Below are 27,747 nucleotides of genomic sequence, written 5' to 3'. Positions count from 1 at the left end.
GGATCTCCCTAAGGTATGCCGCGTAGGCGGGCGGGGTGGCTGCAGCGCCGAGGCGAAAAGCACTCCAGGCATGCTCAGAGGCACTCTTGCCCCGCTGAGCTCCAGCAGGTGCCGAGCTCTGCCCAGTTTCAAGGCACGTTCCGGGGCTCAGCCCTGCCTGCGATTAGTAGTAACACAAAGCAAGGACTTCGCGCCTCCCCCTCCTCTCCATTCATGCCTCGCCCGCCCTAGCTCAGGCCCCGCCCACCAGCCTCGAGCCCCGCCCCGGTTGCCGTGGGAACGGGACGCGCCGGATGGCGGCGGAGGCGGCTCTGGGCTGATTCCCCCTCCGGAGCAGAAAGAGGAGCGTCATGGCCAAGAACAAGGTGGGCGGCGGGGGGGGGGGGGATAAATGGGAGGGTGCAAGGGGGGGGACACTGGGTGGGGGAGCGGGGCATTAGGGTGGGGTAGGGGAGTAGATGGGTGGGGTACCTCCATATGGTCTTGTGACATTTCCAAGGAAGTAACTTTTCACATTTAGGTATGTGCCCTGCAGCTTTGCACAGGTGTAAATCGGGACCTGATTCTGACACCCCAGTTGTCACATGTAAGAGGATATTGTAGAGCCCAGCGCTTTGCTGTAGGCTCTCCTCCTGCACGATTAAAGGTAAAGGGACCCCTGACTGTTAGGTCCAATCATGGCTGACTCTGGGGTTGTGGCGCTCATCTGACTTTACTGGCCGAGGGAGCTGGCGTACAGCTTCCGGGTCATGTGGCCAGCAGGACTAAGCCGCTTCTGGAGAACCAGAGCAGCGCACGGAAACGCCGTTTACCTTCCCGCCGGAGCAGTACCTATTTATCTACTTGCACTTTGACTGCTTTCGAACTGCTAGGTTGGCAGGAGCAGGGACCGAGCAATGGGAGCTCACCCCGTCGCGGGGATTCAACCCCCCGACCTTCTGATTGGCAAGTCCTATGCTCTGCAATACCCTTTGGTCTAAGGTTACCAGATGTCCCCGTTTCCCGGGCACAGTCCCCGTATTTACAGCTTTCTTAGCATTCACATGTACATAGCAAACAATAAGTGTCCCCGGATTCATTGAAAAAAATCTGGTAACCTTACTTTAGTCCACATCTTTAACAGCTACAAGAGAAGAACCTCCTGGGAAAAGCAGGGATGGCCTACAATATCCCATAATAATGTGTTCTCAGGGGTTCTCAGAGAATATGCCTTGGCAGTAGCTGTAGTATCCAAAACAGCAGGCAGCCTGCTGCGTGGCGCCTCCTTAGCATCAAATCAGACAAGCCATGGGAGGCCGGCAGTCAAGACCTCCTGCAGTTTTTCTTAAAATATTAATGGCAGCCACAGAGAGCGGAGGGTGGGGGGGCGAGTGGGCGAGGAGCCATGGTTCTCCTATGCTCTTTTCTCAGCTCAGATTACACTACCACCCCCAACCTGCTGTTTCCCCCAAAATATTCCGGCAAGTTTCCCCCCACAGGCCAGACAGCATATCTGAAGGAGGAGGGTAGTTTGCAAACGGAAAATGGTTTAGTGGGGAAAGTTGAATCCCTCCTTCACCAGCATTGTGGCTCTGGGGTCCCTTCCAGCTCTTGTTGTTGTCATTTAGTCGTGTCCGACTCTTCGTGACCCCCTGGACCAGAGCACACCAGGCACTCCTGTCTTCCACTGCCTCTCGCAGTTTGGTCAAACTCATGTTCGTAGCTTTGAGAACACTGTCCCACCATCTCGTCCTCTGTCCTCCCCTTCTCCTTGTGCCCTCCATCTTTCCCAGCATCAGGATCTTTTCCAGGAAGTCTTCTCTTCTCATGAGGTGGCCAAAGTCTTGGAGCCTCAGCTTCAGGATCTGTCCTTCCAGTGAGCACTCAGGGCTGATTTCCTTCAGAATGGAGAGGTTTGATCTTCTTGCAGTCCATGGGACTCTCAAGAGTTTCCTCCAGCACCATAATTCAAAAGCATCAATTCTTTGGCGATCAGCCATCTTTATGGTCCAGCTCTCATTTCCATACATCACTACTGGGAAAACCATAGCTTTTACTATACGGACCTTTGTTGGCAAGGTGATGTCTATGCTTTTTAGGATGCTGTCTTAGTTTGTCATTGCTTTTCTCCCAAGAAGCAGGCGTATTTTAATTTCGCGACTGCTGTCACCATCTGCAGTGATCATGGAGCCCAAGAAAGTAAAATCTCCCACTGCCTCCATTTCTTCCCCTTCTGTTTGCCAGGAGGCGATGGAACCAGTGGCCATCATCTTCGTTTTTTTGATGTTGAGCTTCAGACCATATTTTGCGCTCTCCTCTTTCACCCTCATTAAGAGATTCTTTAATTCCTCCTCACTTTCTGCCATCAAGGTTGTGTCATCTGCATATCTGAGGTTGTTGATATTTCTTCTGGCAATCTTAATTCTGGCTTGGGATTCATCCAGCCCAGCCTTTCTCATGATGAATTCTGCATATAAGTTAAATAAGCAGGGAGACAATATATAGCCTTGTCGTACCCCTTTCCCAATTTTGAACCAATCCGTTGTTCCATATCCAGTTCTAACTGTAGCTTCTTGTCCCACATAGAGATTTCTCTGGAGACAGATGAGGTGATCAGCTCTACCAATCTCTGAATCTATGATCCATACTATCCCCATGGCTTCTGTTAATGCTGTATTTCAAAACTTGTGGCAGTGAAGAGCAAAGACTTTCTGTGTCTGGTTTGGCCCTTAGTTGTTCATGTGCAGCCATTGCCCTTCGCTAGAGCCAAGATTTATCGCACTCTGTGATTTCGCCACCGGAGACCCTGGGGAGGGAGCTTAACCCTCAACATGGCAGCAGCTCTTAGCCACTTGCGCAAAGAAATTTTTACCATGGCATCCCACCCACCCTAAAAAAAAGGGGCAGTGCTTTGACCAGGAACTGTCGCTGGTAAACAAGGACAGCTGGGGCGTCTGTGGATGTCACCCGTCTCATTGCATCTTTTTTGTCAGCCTCAGAATTATTCAGTACAATATTTCAAACTGCTGCCCATATGAGCAAACAAACACTGAGTGGGTGTCTGTGACAATCACGTCTCATTCAGCAGTCTCAATTGCAGCGAATGCACGATCTAGCGGAGAAAGAGGTATCATATGTTCCCCAACCACAGAGTATCGCAGCTTCAGTGCTCGGAGAATGTGGTATCGTCAGCACAACGAAAACATTACCGGGAGGGAAGAGAAGTATGGGCTGTGCATGACAAACAGGAAGACAAATACGTGCTCAGAATGTGATCTTAGAGATGCGCTCAGTTGCCTTGATGCGATGCGATGGCCTGCCCCACATGACAGACAAGGCAGTAGGTGCCCAACGACAACGACAACTCAAGGATTCTTCTTCTTTCGCGATCACTCATAGCCAAATAAGATTGTCTTCCATGAACATGGTCTTAACAGTGTGTCCGTAAGCGACTGTGGAGGCCAATTCTAGATCCACATGTCCTTCCACAGTGGGGACATTGGTTTCCGGGTGGAAGTTGATTATGGTGAGGGTTTGCCAAACATGCCTTCCTCTTAGCATGTTCCTCGCTTTTGTCCTGAGTTCAAGTGTCTTCACAGTCCATGACACCTTTGGTAAAGGCTGTTCTCCAACTGGAGTGCTCGCAGGCCAGTGTTTCCCAGTTGTCGGTGTTCATACTACATTTTTAAAGATTTGCCTTGAGACAGTCTTTAAACCTCTTTTGTTGATCACCGGCATTACGCTTTCCATTTTTAAGTTTGGAATAGAGTAGTTGCTTTGGAAGACGATCATCAGGCATCCACACAACATGACCAGTCCAATGAAGTTGATATTGAAGAATCATTGCTTCGACACTGGTGATCTTTGCTTCTTCCAGTACACTGGCATTAGTTTGCCTGTCTTCCCAAGTGATGTGTAAAATTTTTCGGAGACACCGTTGATGGAATCTTTTAAGGCATACCTGGGAGCTGGCTTGCTACCTTGTGATCCAGACACCTTGCAGTCACTGGGAGAGCCAGTGTGGTGTAGTGGTTAAGAGCGGTAGTCTTGTAATCTGGGGAACCGGGTTCGCGTCTCCGCTCCTCCACCTGCAGCTGCTGGGTGACCTTGGGCCAGTCACACTTCTCTGAAGTCTCTCAGCCGCACTCACCTCACAGAGTGTTTGTTGTGGGGGAGGAAGGGAAAGGAGAATGTTAGCCGCTTTGAGACTCCTGAAGGGGAGTGAAAGGCGGGGTATCAAATCCAAACTCTTCCTCTTCTTCTTCTTCTTCTTCTTCCCAGACGAGACGTTGACTGCTCAGACCATTAAGCAGCCCATGCTAGCACTGGGGGCAAGCATTGGGTGCTCATTGTGCAAAAGTGGTCCTGCAAGAAGACTCCTGTTGATGTTCATGGCACACAGTGGTTGCGGTTCCTGCTATTAAAATGACTGTGACTTGTTCAGCTCTGCTGGAGTGGAATATCCCTGTTCTTAAGGGCAAAACAAGGGCCTGGTAAAATTACGTGTGTGCCAAGGGCAGAATGTAGAGATGGCGGGACTTTCCCCTTTTTCTTATTCCTCCTTGGCATGTCTTGTCTAGTATCCCATACCTCCACAGTGGCCAAACCGATGCCTTATGGGAATCCCACAAGCCAGGGCCTCGCCCACTTTTGTGCCACAGTGACTGGTACTCAAAGAAGGCATGGTGCCTCTGATTCTGGAGGTATCATAAAGGCGTCATTTTATTGGCATAGAAAGACCAAACTGTGTTGATTGGAAGGTCGGCAGTTCGAATCCCTGTGACAGGGTGAGCTCCCGTTGCTCAGTTCCAGCTCCTGCCAACCTAGCAGTTTGAAAGCACATCAAAGTGCAAGTAGATAAATAGGTACCGCTCCGGCAGGAAGGTAAACGGCGTTTCCGTGCGCTGCTCTGGTTCGGCAGAAGCGGCTCAGTCATGCTGGCCACATGATCCGGAAGCTGTCTGCGGACAGACGCCTGTTCCCTTGGCCAATAAAGCGAGATGAGCACCACCACCTCAGAGTCGTCCGCGACTGGACCTAACGGTCAGGGGTCCCTTTACCTTTAGCTAATTGGTAAATTAACTGATTAAAGTTATTAACTGCTTTTTTTGAGGCCACCCAAATGAAGATGGCAATATGTACGTTGTAATTTACAATTTACTGTAAAATAATTTATCCCTTCACTCCAAGTCCCCGCCCTAACCACACCATTTTATCTTCCACAAGGGAGGGAGAGAGAAAAGCAAAAACAAGCTGTGAGTTGTTTTGCAAGAATTTGCATCCGGGCTTGCCAGACCCCTGGCTTCTTTTGGAAGGAGAGAGAAAGTGTAAAATATTGTATCACTAGTATACTTTCTTTTATAGACTGAGTGATATAAGAGAGAGAGCCAAGTATAATATTTCAAATTTCTGGGTCACGGTATCACGTTTTTAGGAGCTAGCATCTCATTTTTAGTCGCCAGTTCTACATAGAACAAAACAAAAAAAGTTTCTGATGTCTTGCATTATATTTGATGGTAGCTCATCATAACAGAGGAGTGGTTTAGTGTGTTTTTTAGGATATTGATTATTTCACATTCCAATTTCATTTGCTTTTCTTTTTATCTCATTGCAGAACGTAAACTACAAAGGGCCTTACGGTTACCAAAAACTGAAAGAACGGTGAGTGGTTGGTTGTCCCCATCTCCCACATCTGATCAAATCATTTAAAATTCATTTCCTCTTTTTGCATGAATGGGGGGGCCTGGTGTATTTTTATGGACCCTCTGCTGTAATGGGCAGGGTGCAGGAAGTTGCATTCCAAACAGAAACCGGCGTTAAGATTTTTGATGCAAGAAAAGTGTAGATTTTTCCATCACTTTGAGAAGCCGAAACACGTGGTGGGGTCATTTTTAGGCATTTCTCCACAATGGTGGGTATATATTTCTCAGGGGTAAACCACAAACTCGTCTGCAGCAAACTCCGCCAAAGTTTCCCACAAAACTACAACTTGCCTATCTTGCTTGTGGAGATCTCTATGTTTACCAGAAGGTTGGTGTTAAGTTGTGGGTTGACATAGCAGACGACACAGCGATTTCTCCAAAGCAGCTCTTTATTTTGTAAGCTGGAACAGAACTGAGCTGAGGAGCTCAGTCAGCCTGCTTATATAGAGCTCCAGAACAATTGTAACTGTTGCAACGTTCTAAAACTATCCAATCACTGAACGTCACTTTTCGATCCTTCATTTGCATACAAAAACTATCCAATCACTGAACGTCACTTTTCGATCCTTCATTTGCAAAACTATCTACAGTTTCCCCCTGCTGGCCCAGGGTGGGAACTTCAGTACGTAACAGTTGGTGGTTCAAGGCCACTCAGGGACGGCTGTGGGCAGGATAACTGCATTGCAGGGGGTTGGAATGGATGACCTTTGGGGTCTCTTTCAGCTCTACAATTCTATGATTCCATCTTCCTGCACACACAGTGGAGGCTGGTTCACTAGGGCGAAGGGGGCCCTGGCCCACCAACCTCGGCCTGCTCTCAGCCAGCCCCTACCTGCCTGATTTCTTCTTAAAGGTAAAGGGACCCCTGACCATTAGGTCCAGTCGTGGCCGATTCTGGGCTTGCGGGGCTCATCTCGCTTTCCTGGCCGAGGGAGCTGGTCATGTAGCCAGCAGGACTAAGCTGCTTCTGGTGAACCAGAGCAGCACATGGAAACGCCTTTTACCTTCCCGCTGGAGCGGTACCTATTTATCTACTTGCACTTTGACGTGCTGTTGAACTGCTAGGTTGGCAGGAGCAGGGACCGAACAACGGGAGCTCACCCCGTCACAGGGATTCAAACCGCCGACCTTCTGATCAGCAAGAAAGATTACTTCTTACTTACAGCTAATTCCAGGGAGCTGTCAGTGTCCTCCTATTTAGTCTCCGCTTTGTCTTTGTAGAAGTCAACAGGGAGGAGGAGGACGGGAATGAAACCAGAATTAGTTGGCTCTTCCTCTCGTTGGCTCTGGCGCCACCTACTGTTGGCCTCCCTGCCTTCTGCCCTACCAGTTCCAAGGCACACCAGTTGCCACTGTGTACGCAAACCTATCCTGGCAAGTTGTGTTACCTAAAAGGGGGACAAAAAAAGGAGACAGTTTTCACGCGCCAACCTGACATACTGGCAAGTCTGGCAGTAAAATGAAGGACATCTGTCAACAGAAATGCTGTGGAAGGCCGGCAGATAATGAAAAACAGGGGATAGGAATCTGCCTTAAACCAAGTCCGGCCATTGCTGCCTCTTGATTAGCGCTGCCTACTTGCCATTCATGGCCTCAAACCCAGGCAGCTGGAATCTGCATTGAAATGCATTTCAGGTAGGTGGCGTATAATTTGAGCTGGGTCTCCTCCAAACATTCCCCATATGACGAGGCTCAGTCGTCTCGCATTATTTTGATAACAATTGTGAAAGTCCCTTCTGCCAGGGATAGTTTGTCATGTTCAAAATGGAAGGATGGTTAAGCAAATGGAAGGAGATGCCTTATAATTAGCAGATATTGCCTGGATCCAAAGAGCTTCTCTGTTCCCACGGCTGTGCCGTTCATCAAAGCTTCTCACTTTTTTCGAGTCAGTAAAAGGTAAAGGTAAAGGGACCCCTGACCATTAGGTCCAGTCGTGGCCGACTCTGGAGTTGCGGCGCTCATCTCGCTTCATTGGCCGAGGGAGCCGGCGTACAGCTTCCGGGTCATGTGGCCAGCAGGACTAAGCCGCTTCTGGCGAACCAGAGCAGCGCACGGAAACGCCGTTTGCCTTCCCGCCATAGTGGTACCTATTTATCTACTTGCACTTTGATGTGCTTTCGAACTGCTAGGTTGGCAGGAGCAGGGACCGAGCAATGGGAGCTCACCCTGTTGCGGGGATTCGAACCGCCGACCTTCTGATCGGCAAGCCCTAGGCTCAGTGGTATAACCCACAGTGCCACCCCGTCTCTTTTTCGAGACAGAGAGGCGACTTAAAAGCAGGGGTCAGGGTGGGGGCCTTGCAATTCACTGCCCCACCTGAAGGAATGTCCAGTCTCTCGGCTGTGTGGCTGCTTTGGCTCCTGGGCCTAGTGCTTTACCAGCTGCACTTGCTCCCGGTGGAGTACAGGATCAGGTTTAAGGTGCTGGTTTTGACCTTTACAGCCCTATACGGCCTAGGACCCTCGCACCTACGGGACCGCCTCTCCTGGTATGCCCCACGGAGGACCTTAAGGTCCACAAATAACAACACTTTGGAGGTCCCGAGCCTCAAGGAGGTTAGATTGGTCTCAACTAGGGCCCGGGCCTTTTCAGTATTGGCCACGGCACTCTGTCACAAGAGACTAGGGCCCTGCGGGACCTGACATTTTTCCACAGGGGAGTTGTACTCCAAAAAATCTGCAGAGCTCCAGGCTGGAGAAGGTCTGGAGAGTGAGCGCTTTGCATCTTCCTCCCTGCCAGAGCCACCATCGCCCTTTAAACGCATCTTAATTGCATTTGTTGTGTAATTTGCTAGGTGAGAGAGAGATTTTGTTGTTGTTTAGTCGTTTAGTTGTGTCCGACTCTTCATGACCCCCTGGACCAGAGCACGCCAGGCACTCCTGTCTTCCACTGCCTCCTGCAGTTTGGTCAAACTCATGCTGGTAGCTTCGAGAACACTGTCCAACCATCTCGTCCTCCATTGTCCCCTTCTCCTTGTGCCCTCCATCTTTCCCAGCATCAGGGTCTTTTCCAGGGAGTCTTCTCTTCTCATGAGGTGGCCCAAGCATTGGAGCCTCAGCTTCAGGATCTGTCCTTCCAGTGAGCACTCAGGGCTGATTTCCTTCAGAATGGAGAGGTTGGATCTTCTTGCAGTTCATGGGACTCTCAAGAGTCTCCTCAGGTGACTTATTTGCAATGCAATGCACCGCTGCCCTGGAGCTGAGTCAAGACAGCAACTAGAACTGTTAATAGGTTGTATGAATACGCCCACAATATATATACACAAAAAGAAAACTATAGCTTAAACCTTAAAATGCCAACAGATTTTATTATAGCATGATGTTTTGTTGAATTGAATGCATTTCAATTAATTGATTGTGATTTTATGTAAACTGTGTTACTTTTATTGTTGTTAGCTGCTCTGAGCCCGGCTTCAGCTGGGGAGGGTGGGATATAAATTTTTATTATTATTATTATTATTATTATTATTATTATTATTATTATCTAACGGGATCCATGTGTCTTGCTTATACACAGAGAACCCCGAGCTTGCATCCGGTTCAAGTGTGCCCTTACAAACACCATTTTAGACGTCCTTCGACAGCGACCAGGATGGGTTGAAGTGAAAGAGTAAGGCTTGCGATTTTCTTCTTAAGGGCATGATGGGTGACAAAAGATCTGCAGGGCAGGGGGAAGCAGGTCTTCCGGGACTCCACTATTTGTTGTTGTTGTTTAGTCGTTTACTTGTGTCCGCCTCTTCGTGACCCCCTGGACCAGAGCACGCCAGGCATCCCTGTCTTCCACTGCCTCCCGCAGTTTGGTCAAACTCATGCTGGTAGCTTTGAGAACACTGTCCAACCATCTCGTCCTCTGCCGTCCCCTTCTCCTTGGGCCCTCCATCTTTCCCAACATCAGCTGCAAATAAAACGTTTTGAGTGGGTTGTAATGTGCATTATTCAGATGTTACACTAGATGGCGATGGCGAGCTATGGTAAATTCAATACATTTTTCAAAACTTTTTTTAAAAGCATTTTCACAACGTTTTTTTTAAAATATGTGTGTAGATTTCACCCAAGCCAAGATGAAGCTCCCTCTTCTTTTTGTGTGCTGGGGAAAAAATGGATTCTGACATTTCTACCAGGGATAGCTTTCAGGAAGGAGATTGCACACACACACACAGTTTTCAGACATTTGCACATGCTCAGAGAACAATGCACACAGTCAGCACTAAACAAAAGAGTCCTAATTCACTGGGATTCTCTCATCGCTCCCAGCAGCCTATTCTTCTGGCTTCAGTGCCAGAGAAATACATTGTCTTCTCTGCACACTGTTACTAAGGGCAGGGAGCGCAACCACCTCTTGGCTCATGTACAGATTTGAGTACGTGGAAGGAAGAAATGGGGCTGATGGGGATCCCAAATTGTGGAGTTTGTAGTTCATTTTACTTCCTCTGTCTGCCTGCTGCAGCTTAAGGGTCAGCCAGTGGGAAGATTCATTCTGTATTGTCTATCAAAGCAGCTGCAGGTGAACATCCTATATGGATGTTTACAAGGGGTTTGTATTCCCAACACTGCCGGATTTACGTATAAGCTAAACAAGCTATAGCTTAGGGCCCACTCTCTTAAAGGTAAAGGTAAAGGGACCCCTGACCAGTAGGTCTAGTCATGACCGACTCTGGGGTTGCAGCGCTCATCTCGCTTTATTGGCCAAGGGAGCCGGCGTACCGCTTCCGGGTCATGTGGCTACCAGGACTAAGCTGCTTCTGGCGAACCAGAGCAGCGCACGGAAACGCCATTTACCTTCCCGCCGGAACGGTACCTATTTATATACTCGCACTTTGACGTCCTTTCGAACTGCTAGGTTGGCAGGAGCAGGGACCAAACAACGGGAGCTCACCCCGTCGCGGGGATTCGAACCGCTGACCTTCTGATCAGCAAGCCCTAGGGTCTGTGGTTTAACCCACAGCACCACCCGTGTCCCTTCCCCACTCTCTTGGGGGCCCCCCAAAAAAATTAAAGGAAAAAAACCCTGGATGTACATTTCCAAAATATAAGATAAAAAACAAAACAAAACAAAAGCTACATACAGTGGTACCTCAGGTTACATACACTTCATGTTACATACACTTCAGGTTACAGACTCCGCTAACCCAGAAATAGTGCTTCAGGTTAAGAACTTTGCTTCAGGATGAGAACAGAAATTGTGCAGTGGTGGTGCAGCAGCAGCAGCAGCAGCAGGAAGCCCCATTAGCTAAAGTGATGCTTCAGGTTAAGAACAGTTTCAGGTTAAGAACGGAGCTCCAGAACGAATTAAGTACTTAACCCGAGGTACCACTGTACAGCAACAGTGTTTTGTTTTGTGTAGGCTCCTATGATGTAAGTTATGGGCCCTGCCTGTTAGCCTGCTTCCTAAAATATCACTGGTTTGTTCATTTCTATATATAGGGTGCCTACATTTTGCATGGACTGGTTGCATGGCAGAATGGCTTCAAAGGTAAAGGTAAAGGGACCCCTGACCATTAGTTCCAGTTGTGGCCAACTCGGGGTTGCGGCACTCATCTCGCTTTATTGGCCAAGGGAGCCGGCGTACAGCTTCCGGGTCATGTGGCCAGCATGACTAAGCTGCTTCTGGCGAACCAGAGCAGCGCACGGAAATGCCGTTTACCTTCCCGCCGGAGCGGTACCTATAGATCTACTTGCGCTGGTGTGCTTTTGAACTGCTAGGTTGGCAGGAGCAGGGACCGAGCAACGGGAGCTCACCCCGACACAGGGATTCGAACCGCCAACCTGCCCAAACTTTTTTCAAAGAGGGCCAGATTTGATGAAGTGAACATTTGTTGAGCTTTTTTTAAGGATTTGACCCCAATAAATAAACGGCCCCCAAAATGGACTTTGGACTTGTCTGCCATATACCATATATTCCCCAAAGGACAGCTGGGCATATAGAGGGCCCCATTACCTTCGGTGGCTTAGGGCCTCATCAAACCTAAACCCGTCCCTGATTCCCAGCAAGGCAAGGGCTTCCTTTTCAAGCCTCTGTGTTCCCCATATTTTTCCTCAAAGCCAGTGGCGTAGCGTGGGGGGTGCAGGGGGGGCCGGCCGCACCGGGCACAACATCTGGGGGTTAGGGTTAGGGGGCGCAAATCCACGGGTTAGGGGGCGCAAATTACTTGCCTTGCCCCGGGTGCTGACAACCCACGCTACGCCACTGCTCAAAGCCCCACATTCAAAGCTGCATCTCCTTTCTCACTAAACACACCCTATTTCTCCTCAAGTCCTGGATATAAATGCAAAAACGCTTCTCTATTCCCGCTCTCTGGTCTTTCCCAAACATCAGTCGCTAGCCATGTTCTTCTATAGTCCCAAGATCCCTGTTTAGTCCTCGGAAATGAAAAATGTGTGGGATCCATTCAGGCTGGAGATCATACATGCCAGGGCAGAGATGCCTCCCCAAGCGCAGATAAATGGATGCCTTTGTGCGGCGTACGCCTGCTGTATTTACATTTCCAGAATGGAGTCCTGGAACAGCCGTGTAAAGAGGGACTTTCATCCCCCCCAGCAAACGATCCTTTCTGCAGAACTACTTAAAATCAAACCACCTGTGATTGGGTGGTGGGTGAAGAGATCTGTGGCCATTTCCTTCTTTAAAAAGAGAAACTATGGTAGAATCTACACACGTAAAAAAAACCCACACGCTGTGAAAACGCTTTTATAATACAGTCATACCTCGGGTTGAATACGCTTCGAGTTGAGCGCGTTTGAGTTGCGCTTCTTGGCAATCTGGAAGTAGCGGAGCGCGTTACCTCCGGGTTTCGCTGCTTGCGCATGCGCAGACGCTCAAAATGACGTCACACGCATGCGCAGAAGTGGCGCAAAGCGACGCACGCGTGCGCAGACGGGCCGTTGCTACTTACGTTTACTTCTAGATGCGAACGGGGCTCCGGAACGGATCCCGTTCATACCTAGAGGTACCACTGTAAATGTTTTGAAAAATATATTGAATTTGCCATAGTTCACCATCGCCATCTAGTGTCACATTTGCATATTGCACTTTACAACACACTTAAAACGTTTTATTTGCAGGTGTATAGAAAACTTGCAGCGTCGGCACAGCAGAGGAACACCCTTTTCCTAGATGTAATTTCCGCAATGATGATTTCAACTATTGCTGCTCGTTACTATTATTATTTCATCCCCTTCTGCACACACGATCTGCTTGCTTAATTATGTGGAGACCCTGATTCTGGCCTTGTTGGGGTTTGAATGATGGGGCGTAAAGGTTCTCAGTGGGTAGATGGGCCGACCTTTTTTCTACCCACACCTGTTGAGAGTGTTGGGATGCTGCTGGGAGTCTGGGGCAATTGGCAGGCCCTCAGCTGGCTCCTGCCACCGGCTGGTACCCGGGCGAGCCTTCTAGCCTTGGCCGGGATGATCAGCTTCACATACCTCTGTCTCTGCCAGGATCTTGCAGCAGCCCTACACTCCTGTAAGCGCCATGGATCTGGGCCCAAAACCCTGTTGTTGGGATGCTGCCAGGGGCAATTGGCAGGCCCCCAGCTGGCTCCAGCCACCAGCTGGTAGCCGGGCGATACTCCAGTTCTCAGAACAGCATCAAAACTGCGACTCAAGCCTCAGATCCCTTTAGAGACTCTGAGCATGCAAACCAGCAGAAATAAGACCTCTTTTGCAGCAGAAGAGGCGGACAGAGAAATGTGTAAGCAAAATGTACAGCATTTTATTCAGCATAGTTCAGGAACAAAGGAAAACATGTCTGCTTCCCATCGTGTCCAGCAAAACAGCAGCAATGCAAAAGCTATATACAAACGGAAGTTCCCAGCGAGACTGTGCTGGAAGTAAACAGGCATGTGACACACAACAGTCATGCCTGTACCCTTTTAAGGTGGAAAGAAACTATATCCTAACAGAGAGTGGGTTCTCTGTTTTTGCAGGGGACCATTTCCTGTTGGTCTTTGGAACGTTAAAAGTCAGCTCTGGGGTCCACAGATCCCCTCAAAGCCCTCCCATTGATTTCTAGTGCTGCTCTCCCTGTTAATCCTATGCTACATATTGCATTGACATTTTTTGGTTATTTATTTGAAATATTTATACCCCGCTCTTTAGTGGGAAAGGCTCCCCTAGCAACTTAACAATCATCCGTAATAAGATAGTTCCCTGCCCTCAGGCATACAATCTAAAAATACATGACACATGAGGAAAAGCAGATGAGAGGGGGAAAAGCAAGCTCAGGCATCGGTTCTTCAAAGTTATAGTTCTTATAAAATGAGATGAGAATTGGCAAAGCTTTTGCTAAAATTGTTCCTGTCAGTGAGATGTCCCCTAAGAACAATCTTCAGAGGGCCAGTCCATAATATGCTTTTGCTGCCAGTTAAAAATGAGGAGATTGGTTCTAACAGAGCTGCTTGGATGTGCTTTTTCTGGGCAGGAAGATGAGAAGTTTTCTGGGACTCCTTGTTTCCATTGTAATTCCTGGGAGATGAAACAGGGCGGAATATCAGAAACGCAACATGTTACCTGATAGCCGCCTCATTTGGCAATCAAGGAAGCCACGTCGGGTCTTTATTTAACATATATTAAAAGGGCTCCAGTTACACCTTTAAGTCTTAACTGAAATGATTTTGTTTCCAAGAGCGGCGGATAGGCTCTCATGTGACAGTTTGCAATAAACACACTGGCATAAAATGCCTCTTTATTCATAGTTCTGGAAAACTGATATGCTCAGATGAAAGCAGTTCTGGGAGCAACATATGCTCTTAAATTAAAGGCCCGGGATGTTTATGGCGTTTTAAGCCAGCCAGTTAACGGATCCATAAAAGCGGTGCAGCGAAGGAGCAAAAGGGACCTTGATGTGCTGTTTTTTGTGCCCAACTCGATGTTCTTTGACCTTTTCCCGACAGCGAAGGTGAGTGGGACTTCTACTGGTGTGATGTCCGCTGGCTCCAGGAGAACTTTGACCACACTTATATGGATGAACATGTGCGCATCAGCCATTTCCGCAATCACTACGAGGTGAGAGGAACTTGGTGCCTTGGTGCCAGCCGGGTTACACTAGAACGGAGCAGGGCTGGGCGATACCTGGTTTTCAACATCACAATATATCACCAGCTAAACATTGCAATATACATCGTGAAATAAGGATGGACTATGCAAAGACTAAAGGGACGCGGGTGGCGCTGTGGGTTAAACCACAGAGCCTAGGACTTGCTGATCAGAAGGTCGGCGGTTTGAATCCCCACGACGGGGTGAGCTCCCGTTGCTCGGTCTCTGCTCCTGCCAACCTAGCAGTTCGAAAGCACGTCAAAGTGCAAGTAGCTAAATAGGTCCCGCTCCGGCAGGAAGGTAAACAGCGTTTCCGTGCGCTGCTCTGGTTCGCCAGAAGTGGCTTAGTCATGCTGGCCACATGACCCAGTATCTGTACGCCGGCTCCCTTGGCCAATAAAGTGAGATGAGCATCGCAACCCCAGAGTCGGCCACGACTGGACCTAATGGTCAGAGGTCCCTTTACCTTTACCTTTATGCAAATGCTGGCTTCACGGTTTCCCCCACATTGTGATTTTTTTTGCATAGCACACATGGGCCACAATCCACAATATATCGCCAGGTAAAAAGCTATGAAACCAATATCGCAATACGGACTTCAAACTGGTTTGGGTTGATGTATTGATATATCACCCAGCCCTGCTCCGAATTGAAAGCAACTTGGATAACATGGTCCCTCATGGAATCACCAGGTTTGCAGCTCTGCTCACAACCTCGGCTCTCAACAGAATTAAAAGCACAATAAACCATCAAACATTAAAATCTTCCCTGTACAGGGCTGCCTTCAGATGTCTTCTAAAAGTCAGATAGTTGTTTATTTCCTTGACATCTGATGGGAGGGCATTCCACAGGGTGGGTGCCACCACCAAGAAGGCCCTTTGCCATGAGTTTGGCCTTCACAGTTGTAGAGATGGGGGCAGCAGTGGGGGTACCTACGGGACTGCCTCTCCTGGTATGTCCCACGGAGGACCTTAAGGTCCACAAATGACAACACTTTGGAGGTCCCAGGTCACAAGATGGTTAGATTGGTTTCAACTAGGGCCAGGGCCTTTACAGTACTGGCCCCAACGTGGTGGAACGCTCTGTCACAAGAGACTAGGTCCCTGTGGGACCTGACATCTTTCCGCAGGGCCTGCAAGACAGAACTGTTCTGCCTGGCCTTTAGTTTGGACTCAGTCTGACCCTTATGTTTCCCTCCCCTTCTGGTTTTGATCTATGGGCTACTATTAAAATGAGGCTGCATTTTAAATTGCATTTTAACCTGTATTTTAAATTGGGGGTTCCCCCCCGCCTTGTGTTTTTACTGTGATTTTACTGGTGTTAGCCGCCCTGAGCCCAGCTCTGGTCGGGGAGGGCGGGGTATAAATAACATTTATTATTATTATTATTATTATTAGTTGACAAGGTTAGAGCAAAACTCCTTCACATTTTCAGCTCTCATTGATTTCAAACCTATTTCCTTTGGACACTTTATTTTCATTTACTATTCTGAGTTGTCACAAGCCGAAGGATAGCCAATTATTAGTAATAGCTATTTCTTTCCTTATAAATTACTTGCAGTACATCTGCGATAGGTGAAGGTCTGTGCATGTTTGGTAAGTCGTTCTATATAAACAGGCTACAAATTTCTCTCGCCCTTCTGTTTTCATTAGGAAGAAGGCATAAAAACATTTTTCATGCAGTGTCTGTGATCAGTGAATCATCAGTTTTGCTGAATTAATCAAACAAAGTGGTTTTAATTGGGTTTTGAATAAATGCGCAGCTAATTGTTACTGTTTTGAACAGTGCTGTGTTGCTGTCTTCCTCAGCGGGTTGTGCAAATGGCTGTTCTGAACGAGGGACTTCTGAACGATGCAAAGTAAAATAGTTTTTTACTTTTAAAAGACAACTGAAGGCGGCCCTGTTTAGGGAAGTTTTTAATGTCTGATGCTGTATTGTTTTTAATATTCAGTTGGAAGCCGCCCAGAGTGGCTGGGGAAACCCAGCTAGATGGGCGGGGTATAAATAAATTATTATTATTATTATTATTATTATTATTATTGGGCAGGGTGGTGGGAGTTGCTCTTGGGACGCGGGTGGCGCTGTGGGTTAAACCACAGAGCCTAGGACTTGCTGATCACAAGGTCGGTGGTTCGAATTGCTGTTAAAGCGAGATGAGCGCCACAACCCCAGAGTTCAGGCTGGACCTAATGGTCAGGGGTCCCTTTACCTTTACCTTTACTATGGTTCACTGCTGCAGAAATTGCGGAAGGCCATCAAAACCGAGAGGCATGGTATGCTGACCAAAGTTGTCTGCCTCCTGCAGGATAATGCCCCAGTTCACAACTCGCATGTTGCTCAGACGAAAGCACGGTCCTGTGGCTATGAAATCCTTCCTCACCCCCCTTATTCTCCCAACCTTGCACCATCGGACTTCCACCTCTTTCCAACCATGAAGTTATTTTTGAAGGGCAAGCTTTTTCCGGACGATGAAACGCTGATTTCTGAGGTCAAGTCGTGGCTTCTGATACAACCAGCTGAATTTTACAGATGAGGTCTCCACAGCTACATTAAGCGATGGGAGAAGTGTTTGAGAGCCAGTGTGGTGTAGTGGTTAAGAGTGGTAGACTCGTAATCTGGTGAACCGGGTTCGATTCCCCGCTCCTCCACACGCAGCTGCTGGGTGACCTTGGGCTAGACACGCTTCTCTGAAGTCTCTGAGCCTCATAGTGTGATCTCTAGCTGCCTCTGTTAATCTAGCCAGTTCAATATACTCTAACAGTTTGTCTTGCCATTCCTTTTTTGTTGGCACAATTTCTTTTCCCCAGTTTTTAGCAGTCGGGATCCTTGCCACTCCTGTGGCACAGAGGAATATTTTCTTATCTTCTCTTGCTATATCTGTGTCAGTTATCCCTAGTAGAAAACCTTCTGTATTTTTCATAAAGTTATGTTGTTGTTGTTGTTTAGTCGTTTAGTCGTGTCCGACTCTTCATGACCCCCTGGACCAGAGCACGCCAAGCACTCCTGTTTTCCACTGCCTCCCGCAGTTTGGTCAAACTCATGCTGGTTGCTTCGAGAACACTGTCCAACCATCTCGTCCTCTGTCGTCCCCTTCTTGTGCCCTCCATCTTTCCCAACATCAGGGTCTTTTCCAGGGAGTCTTCTCTTCTCATGAGGTGGCCAAAGTCTTGGAGCCTCAGCTTCACGATCTGTCCTTCCAGTGAGCACTCAGCGCTGGTTTCCTTCAGAATGGAGAGGTTTGATCTTCTTGCAGTCCATGGGACTCTCAAGAGTCTCCTCCAGCACCAGAATTCAAAAGGATCAATTCTTCGGCCATCAGCCTTCTTTATGGTCCATAAAGTTATACTTAAACTTATTTATTTTTTAAGCTTGTCATATACTATAGTACAGTGGTACCTCTGGATGTGAATGGGATCCGTTCCAGAGCCCCGTTCCCATCCTGAAGCGAACACAACCTGCGTCTGCATGTGCCACAATTCTCCACTTCCACGCATGCGCATGACGTCATTTTGAGCATCTGCGCATGTGCGAGCAGCAAAACCCGGAAGTAACGCGCTCTGTTACTTCCGGGTCGCCGTGGAGCGCAACCTGAAAATATTCATCCCGAAGCATATTTAACCCGAGGTATGACTGTATAGTAAGGGACGCGGGTGGTGCTGTGGGTTAAACCACAGAGCCTAGGGCTTGCCAATCAGAAGGTCGGCGGTTTGAATCCCCGCGACGGGGTGAGCTCCCGTTGCTCAGTCCCAGCTCCTGCCAACCTAGCAGTTCAAAAGCACATCAAAGTGCAAGTAGATAAATAGGTAACACTCCGGTGGGAAGGCAAACAGCGTTTCCGTGCGCTGCTCTGGTTCGCCAGAAGCGGCTTAGTCCTGCTGGCCACATGACCCGGAAGCTGTACGCCAGCTCCCTCAGCCAGCAAAGCGAGATGAGCGTTGCAACCCCAGAGTCGGCCACGACTGGACCTAATGGTCAGGGGTCCCTTTACCTTTACCTTTATGACTGTATAGTATATGAGGCTGTTTTTTCCCCCTCATCCTTTGTGCCTCTGCAGCTGACTCGGAAGAACTACATCGTGAAGAACCTGAAGCGGTTTCGGAAGCAGCTGGAGAGGGACTCTGGGAAGCTGGAAGCTATGAAATGCGACTTTTTCCCCAAGACCTTTGAGATGCCCTCGGAGTACCACCTGTTTGTGGAGGAGTTCCGCAAGAACCCCGGAATCACCTGGATTATGAAGCCGGTAAGAGGGCTGATGGCTGAGGGGAAGCGGGACGAGGTGGCTCCACCATTTATTTATTTTTAATCATTTTTATTGATTTTCCAATAAAAAAATCCAATTAATATATCCAATCATAATACAGTATTACCTTGGGATGCGAACGGGATCCGTTCCGGAGCCCCGTTCGCATCCTGAATAGAACGTAAGACACGACTGCATGTCTGTGCGTGCGCGGGTTCCATTTTGCTGCTTCCGCGCATGCGCGTGACGTCATTTTGAGCGTGTGCGCATGCATGAGCGGCAAAACCCGCTCCGTTACCTCGAGGTTGCCGTGGAGCGCAACCCGAAAGCGCTCAACCTGAAGCACATTCAACCCGAGGTATGACTGTACTCCAATTAAAATAAAAAACTAACATAAAAAAAGACCAAAACTATAGTCCGAATTATAATTATTTATTTTTCGAAGCTCCGCACGGTCTCCAACCCTTGAAGCATATCTCCACATTTCAGTCCTGCCTTTCCTCATTGTTTCCATGTTTTCCATATCTTGATTTTGACGCTTTATTGACGATTCTCAATCATGTCAAGCATATACTTTCATCTGTCGAATACAGCTTTATCAGGACCCTTTTTTTGCTAACAAGAAAAAAAAAATTCTGAATCAAATGTTGTTGAAGAGGAAGGAGGAGGGAGGATCAGGCTATGCCATCACAACAAGAGGCACTGCGCAGCTCTCCCTCTTGCTGTTCTGGCTTCAGCGATAGCTGCGCAGCCTGCACTCACTCCATAAGACGCACACACATTTCCTCTTACTTTTTAGGAGGAAAAAAGTGCATCTAATAGAGCGAAAAATACACTATATATTTTTCCAACTGCCTTTTTATCAGCGCAGCTTCCTCTGACTCCGTTCCAATCTGGGATGTTGTCCAAGTCTGTTATCTGAAGTTTAATGGCGCAGCAACTCCCAATCATTAATTGTCCAAACCTTCCTTTTGAGCTTTATTGAACCAGTACCTTCCAAGTTAAATTGTTAGGCAAAACTGTTTGCAATATTACAATGCAGATAAACTGTATTCCACAAATATCAGTCATTTGGCGATTGATCAGCCTTTGGAGACCACACTCTTCGCCCTCCGGGCCCTAGAAGGGGGGCTGCCAGACACCCAGGTGGCTCCACAATTGCCCTGGCACAAATTAAGCACACGCCTTCTCCAGAGGAGATTATGGCGGGGTCCACGGTGCTGCTGCTCCCCAGCTCCAAGCAGACAGGTGAGAAAAGGCGGCCGTGGCGGGGAAGGTTACAGTTCAGGTGTAGAAAGCACACTTCGCCTGGGGGGAGCCTCCGATTTAGAGAGAGGATCTCAGGTAGGGAGTGGTGTGTGGTGCTTATAACAATATAATAATAATAATTTATTATTTATACCCTGCCCATCTGGCTGGGCTTCCCCAGCCACTCTGGGCGGCTTCCAACAAAATATTAAAATACAATAATCTATTAAACATTAAAAGCTTCCCTAAACAGGGCTGCCTTCAGATGTCTTCTAAAACTCTGATACAGTGGTACCTCTGGTTACGTACTCAATTCGTTCCAGAGGTCCATTCTTAACCTGAAACTGTTGTTAACCTGAAGCACCACTTTAGCTAATGGGGCCTCCCACTGCCGCCACGCTGCCGCCGCACGATTTCTGTTCTCATCCTGAAGCAAAGTTTTAAACTTGAGGTATTATTTCTGGGTTAGCGGAGTCTGTAACCTGAAGCGTATGTAACCTGAAGCTAATGTAACCTGAGGTGCCACTGTAGTTGTTTTTCTCTTTGACATCTGGTGGGAGGGCGTTCCACAGGGCGGGGGCCACCACCAAGAAGGCCCTCTGCCTGGTTCCCTGTAACTTGGCTTCTCGCAGGGAGGGAACTGCCAGAAGGCCCTCAGAGCTGGACCTCAGTGTCCGGGCAGAACGATGGGGGTGGAGACACTCCTTCAGGTATATTGGACCGAGGCTGTTTAGGGCTTTAAAGGTCAGCACCAACACTTTGAATTGTGCTCGGAAACATACTGGGAGCCAGTGTAGGTCTTTCAGGACTGGTGTTATGTGGTCTCGGCGGCTGCTCCAAATCATATGCGTCTTAAACAGGTGGGGCAGTGTTTTCAACTCTGGATGTGTGCAAGGGAGGCTAGCTGACTTTGCTGTGTTCTCTTAGCCAGTTGTGGAGAAGGGGGGTGTCGTGGGGGCAGCCTGCCACGGGTATCATCCCTGAGGGGTGTGTGTGACAAAATCCCCCATGGGCAGATTGCCGCTGCGCTGATAGGGATGCCCATAGGGATGGGACGGGACGCACGGCGCCCATAGGGACTGGGGGCACCGCGGGGCCTCAGCCACCCTACAGCTGGGGGGGGCAGCAGTGGGCGGACAGAGGACGGGCCAGGCCATCCCTATGGGTGCCACGTGCCCCATCCTGTCCCTCCCTATGGGGGTTCACCCTGCCCCTATGAGCACGCCCCCCAGGTGCCTGAGAGACTCCCTCCGCCACTGCTCTTTGCTCAGGAACATTGCACCCAAGCAGGGCCCACCCATGCAAACCTATTTTCTCCTAATATACGCATGCAATAATTTTACCCAACGTTCAGTTTTAGAAAGCAGAAAGCAATGCGTTTTTCTATGCTATTTTCGCTAGTACAGTGGTACCTCAGGTTAAGTACGTAATTCATTCTGGAGGTCCGTTCTTAACCTGAAACTGTTCTTAACCTGAAGCACCACTTTAGCTAATGGGGCCTCCCACTGCTTCTGCTTGATTTCTGTTCTCATTCTGAAGCAAAGTTCTTAACCCAAGGTACTATTTCTGGGTTAGCGGAGTCTGTAACCTGAAGCGTATGTAACCCAAGGTACCATTTGTCCTGCACTTTGCCCACGTTTTGAACGTTTGCATGCATTATCCGGCACTGCAAAATTTCGGTTCCAAGGGATGGCTGCGTTTCGGTTTGAATATTTTTTCGGAAGGTGCAAACCAGGTGGGTTTTAAATGAGAGCTGACTTGAATTTCTCTCTCACTGTGTGTGTGTGTGTGTGCGCGCGCATAGATATATATAATAAATGAAACACTCTGAATTTTCTTCAGTGGGTCTCTGTCGCCTTCCATCCCCCGGAGCTCCGATTGCCCCTTTCGGAGACCTTAAGAGAAACAAGCTTTTCCTGGATATAATAATTGATTCTTCTCACTGGCTTCCCCAAGGGAGCGGGGGGGGGGGGGAATCTGCCTCTTTGGGAGGCTAGCAAAGAAGCCGAGAGGAGGCGAGGCATGCCGTTGCTGCCAGATGATGAGAGACGTTTTAGCATCATGAATACGGCACCGCCGTGCATAATTGCCTCCACACCCATCTGCGAGGCTCGCAGTGGGGCAGGTCGTTTGCCAGCCGATAAAAGCTGGCACCAGCCGCTTTTTGCCCCCCTCCTGCAAACGAGGGGCTGGCCTCCGAGTGGGGGAATGGGAGGCAATTATGCAAACGAGCGCGTGAATTACTGCCAAGAGGATAACAGCCAGCGATTATCTAAGTCTACAAATGATAATTTGTGTTAATTGCCAGCAAGAAACCTTGCATTAAGCTGATTTGGGCCCACATCCTCAATTAACATTGGGGAGGGAAAAGCAGGATACGCGGAACGAGACTGTATTAAAAAGGTTGCAATTACCAACGTTGCGCCGACAAGTGGAAGGACGCAAGTTGAAGAAGGCTCTGGAGGTGGAGGCAGGAGTTCGGTTCTCCTCAGGTTCTGGTTAATAGATCCGTTTTTTACTACCCTCTCCCTTTCGAAGGGGGAGAGGAAAATTAAGCTAAATGTCAATATTCACTTAAATACCTCGTTCACACTGCGTATTCTAGAAAGGCCTTGGACTAGCAGGTGAAGTTGGTGCTTCCTCCGTGAGGTTGGGTTTGAGTGGTGCCTAACGAGAAGGATCTGGAGATTCTGCGCTGCAAATTCTGCGAGCTGAAACCCGGAGTTTTATGCCTGCGATGTATCACGCCGGAATATCTCACTGTCGCTTCATCGTTAGAGAATAGGATGCAGAGCAGAGCAGATGGAGACGCAAAAAGAGAGCTTTTGTAGTGTTGGCAGCCCTGGGATCTAGGAAAGAATTAGGCAAAGGGTCTGGAACAGGAAGAGGGTCTGGAAAAGAAGGACGGGAACAAGGAGCAGCCAACCTGCTCACTTCGCTAGCCAACCTGGTTGCTAACCCAGTGGCCTGCTTATCCGGTGTCAGGAGCGAGACAGCGGTAACTCACACCCTGCAAGTTGGAGTTAACGCTTAATTAGGAAAAATGCAATCAACACAGGAGTGCCAGGCCTGATGAGCATGGCAACTCACTCCAATAGATCTTGCCCCCATTAAGCAATTGCTCAGACTGAAGGTCCCCACCTCCCCAAGTCCCCACCTCTCCAGGGTTTTCTCCAAGCAATCTGAGACTGTGTGTGATGGCCTGGGAATCGGATTCAGAGGCTGAACCTGAGGAATCCCAGCCTGCACAGGAGTCCCTGCCTCCAGGACCAGCTGAGCCGGGGCTGGGGCTTGAACCTGAAGGGCCCTCACCTGTGCCGGATCCTCAGGAGCAGACACCAGCTGAATCCACTCTGGCTCCGGAGGTGATCAAGGACCCATTGCCTGCAGGTGCTCCACTCTCAGCCCCGTCAGGGGGAGCTGAGGTTGCCTCTGGGTCCAGTAACCCTCCAGCCTCTCCTGAGCTGCAGAGGCTCAGGGCAGAGAGGCGGAGGGAACTAAGTTCCTGCAGGAGGAGGGCTCGCCTCCAGGCCAGCAGAGGCAAGTCACCTGTGGACCGGGACTGCCCTATGCCTCAGGGCAGATAAAAGCCAGCCAGCCCCAGTTCCAGGTTGCAGGAGCAACATTGTTGGTAACCTGTTTCTGCCGGCACCCTGTCCTACTCTTCTGCCAGAGTTCCTGACCACACCTGACTCCTTGCCTTGGACCCCGCTTCAGCCTTGATGGACAGCCTCCATACCACACCCTCAACCTTGGACTGGACTCGGACCACGCCGCACGGTAACCCCCCGGGACCAGCACACTGCGCCTGCATGAAGCTAACTTCTCCTTCGCCCTCTTCATGCCTCTTCTGGTTCTGGGTGCAGGGCTGACTTAAGCACATGCAGCGCCAGGGTGCAAAGATTCACCCGGTGCCCCCCCCCCCAGATTGCCCAGTCCCAGGCGCACAGGAGGGCGGAGCCGACTGGCTGCCTCAGAGTCTTGCTGGCTCGTTCGCCCCCGAACTTACGGCACAGAGCCGCCCGCAGCAGAAGAGCCCCCCACGGCACTCCGACTGACAGGTGGGCTCTTAGAATCATAGAATCATAGAGTTGGAAGAGACCACAAGGGCCATCGAGTCCAACCCCCTGCCAAGCAGGAAACACCATCAGAGCACTCCTGACATATGGTTGTCAAGCCTCTGCTTAAAGACCTCCAAAGAAGGAGACTCCACCACACTCCTTGGCAGCAAATTCCACTGTCGAACAGCTCTTACTGTCAGGAAGTTCTTCCTAATGTTTAGGTGGAATCTTCTTTATTGTAGTTTGGGTCCATTGCTCTGTGTCCGCTTCTCTGGAGCAGCAGAAAACAACCTTTCTCCCTCCTCTATGTGACATCCTTTTATAGATTTGAACATGGCTATCATATCACCCCTTAACCTCCTCTTCTCCAGGCTAAACATGCCCAGCTCCCTTAGCCGTTCCTCATAAGGCATCGTTTCCAGGCCTTTGACCATTTTGGTTGCCCTCCTCTGGACACGTTCCAGTTTGTCAGTGTCCTTCTTGAACTGTGGTGCCCAGAACTGGACACAGTACTCCAGGTGAGGTCTGACCGGAGCAGAATACAGTGGCACTATTACTTCCCTTGATCTAGATGCTATACTCCTATTGATGCAGCCCAGAATTGCATTGGCTTTTTTAGCTGCCGCATCACACTGTTGGCTCATGTCAAGTTTGTGGTCAACCAAGACTCCTAGATCCTTTTCACATGTACTGCTCTCAAGCACGGGTGTCAACCATCTTGTATTTGTGCCTCTCATTTTTTTTGCCCAAGTGCAATACTTTACATTTCTCCCTGTTAAAATTCATCTTGTTTGTTTTGGCCCAGTTCTCTAATCTGTCAAAGTCGGACTCTTCCGCGGACTCAGCTCTCGGGCCCTGGACTCTTGGCCTGGCGCCCCTGAGAACCTGGCGCCCGGGTGCCCCTAGCGCCTATGGGTAAGACGGCCCTGTCTGGGAGACCGGTGGGGGGCTTGTTGCAGCAAGAGTGGGAGTCACCCACCCATGCGTCTTCACCTGCCTGACCCATCTCTTTCTCTTGGCCTCCCTCCCACTTCAGCTTCTTCCTCTGAGTCTGGACTTCTCTCTGCTACAGACTCTCCCCGCTCACTAAGCCCGGTTGCCTCTTCAGCTTCTGACACCTCCTTCTCCCAGTCTTCTTGAGAGCCAGTGTGGTGTAGTGGTTAAGAGCGGTAGTCTTGCAATCTGGTGAACCGGGTTCGCGTCTCTGCTCCTCCACATGCAGCTGCTGGGTGACCTTGGGCCAGTCACACTTCTCTGAAGTCTCTCAGCCCCACTCACCTCACAGAGTGTTTGTTGTGGGGGAGGAAGGGAAAGGAGAATGTTAGCCGCTTTGAGACTCCTTAAAGGGAGTGAAAGGTGGGATATCAAATCCAAACTCTTCTCTTCTTCTTCTCCTTCTCCTTCTCCGTCATCCCACCAAGACTCCCCGGACTCTGGGCTTTCTGCCAGGAGTTCAGCCTACACTTGAGTAGGACTCTGGCGGAGACACATGCCCTACTGACACGTTCTCTCCCTCCTGGTCTTTCGTTCGGGAGCTTCAAAAGCTTTCTTCAGCCCGAACATCACGGCGACCAATGCCAACCGACACCGGCACACTTAGGGATCCGCAGAGTTTGCGCACCTTGCGTGACAGACCTCAGCAACTCAGCATTTTGGCTAATCTACTTTATTTATAAACCCACACGGAGCACTGCAACATGGCTCCCTCTCTCTCTAGCATCAGACATCAAAGAGAAAAAGGACAAAGGACAAAAGTCCCACTTCACAGAACACAGTAACACAAACATCCTGTTTCCGTCACTTCCCACTCTGTGGAGTCAAAACATACACCATCATGTGAAAGACAACAATCCCATGACTGCAATCACGGAGCAGGAATTCTAACACTTTCTTCCCCTGGGTTTTCCCCATCTGGTTCCTCCCACCAGGGATCGCTAGGATGGGGGAGGGGGCAGATACAAATGCTTTGCAGGTAATAATAATAATAATAATAATAATAATAATAATATTTCTACCCTACCCATCTGGCTGGGCTTCCCCAGCCACTCTGGGTGGCTTCCAACAAAATATTAAAATACCGTAAGAAGGCCCGTATAGTTAAAGCTATGGTTTTCCCAGTACAGTGGTACCTCGGATTACATATGTTTCAGGTTACAGACACTTCAGGTTACAGACTCCGCTAACCCAGAAATAGTACCTCAGGTTAAGAACTTTGCTTCAGGATGAGAACAGAAATCATGCTCCGGCGGCAGCAGGAGGCCCCATTAGCTACAGTGGTGCTTCAGGTTAAGAACAGTTTCAGGTTAAGAACGGAGCTCCAGAACGAATTAAGTACTTAACCCGAGGTACCACTGTAGTGATGTATGGAAGTGAGAACTGGACCATAAAGAAGGCTGATGGCCAAAGAATCGATGCTCTTGAATTCTGGTGCTGGAGGAAACTCTTGAGAGTCCCATGGACTGCAAGAAGATCAAACCTCTCCATTCTGAAGGAAATCAGCCCTGAGTGCTCACTGGAAGGACAGATCCTGAAGCTGAGGCTCCAATACTTTGGCCACCTCATGTGAAGGGAAGACTCCCTGGAAAAGGGAAAGATGGAGGGCACAAGGAGAAGGGGACGACAGAGGACGAGATGGTGGGACAGTGTTCTCGAAGCTACCAGCATGAGTTTGACCAAACTGCGGGAGGCAGTGGAAGACAGGAGGGCCTGGCGTGCTCTGGCCCAGGGGGTCACAAAGAGTCGGACATGACTAAACGACTAAACAATACATCAAACATTGAAAGCTTCCCTAAACAGTAATGAATACTGCAGTAGATAGCACAGTGCTCTGCAGTGACAGTCCAGCCCAGAGCGCATGAGCCACCTTGCTAGCGCCTGTCAATCCTCTCCCAGGCCCCCAAAGTCTGACCATCTTGGCACGGAAGGCTCCATGCCATGCTCTGTTCTGATTTAAGCAGCTGCCGCTTAAACGAGGGGTGGGAGGTGGGGAGAATCTCATGAAAAGAGCAGGCAATAAAAATATTTCTTTCTTTGCCTTACAGAATGTTCTGCTTGGGGGGGCGGGGGAATACACTGGCCTTAAAACTAGGAAGGTAATATACGAGACTGAGACAGGGACGTTTTAACAGCCCAATATCTCACTTCCTGCGAGGCTCAGAAAGCTTGCTTTATCACCTGGGGGAGCTGGGATTCCAGGATTTCAGAGCTGGTTTCGAGGAGGACACGGCCCCAGAAATCCAGGGGGGCTATGTGTGGCTTTAGATGATTCCATACACAGCCAGGGGCTCAAGTGGTAAGGATTAGGCCGCCCACTTACAGGATTGGCCATTGACATGCAAGGAGCCTGAGAGTTTCATGTACAGTGGTACCTCGGGTTACAGATGCTTCAGGTTACAGACTCCACTAACCCAGAAATAGTACCTTGGGTTAAGAACTTTGCTTTAGGATAAGAACAGAAATTGGGTGGCGATGGCCGCTAGCTT

General features: G+C 49.2%; 1 protein-coding gene across 3 annotated transcripts in view; it reads left to right on the top strand.

Moving 5' to 3' along the window:
• The first annotated feature begins 254 nt into the window (after nt 1-254).
• TTLL9 (tubulin tyrosine ligase like 9) overlaps nt 255-27,747 on the top strand; it is a 50,191-nt gene continuing 22,698 nt past the window's right edge. For all 3 annotated transcript variants that reach the window (XM_083447519.1, XM_083447520.1, XM_083447518.1), the window contains exons 1-5: nt 255-365; nt 5,594-5,640; nt 9,198-9,290; nt 14,575-14,686; nt 18,771-18,956. In XM_083447519.1, the coding sequence (XP_083303645.1) occupies nt 351-365; nt 5,594-5,640; nt 9,198-9,290; nt 14,575-14,686; nt 18,771-18,956 (453 nt within the window). In that variant the 5' untranslated portion in view covers nt 255-350. The remainder of the gene's footprint in view (nt 366-5,593; nt 5,641-9,197; nt 9,291-14,574; nt 14,687-18,770; nt 18,957-27,747) is intronic.

Source organism: Podarcis tiliguerta (assembly GCF_965153285.1).
Source record: "Podarcis tiliguerta genome assembly, chromosome: 6".
NCBI lineage: Eukaryota > Metazoa > Chordata > Lepidosauria > Squamata > Lacertidae > Podarcis > Podarcis tiliguerta.
Note: the sequence above shows the minus strand (reverse complement) of the source record. Positions and strands in the feature narration are given on the sequence as shown.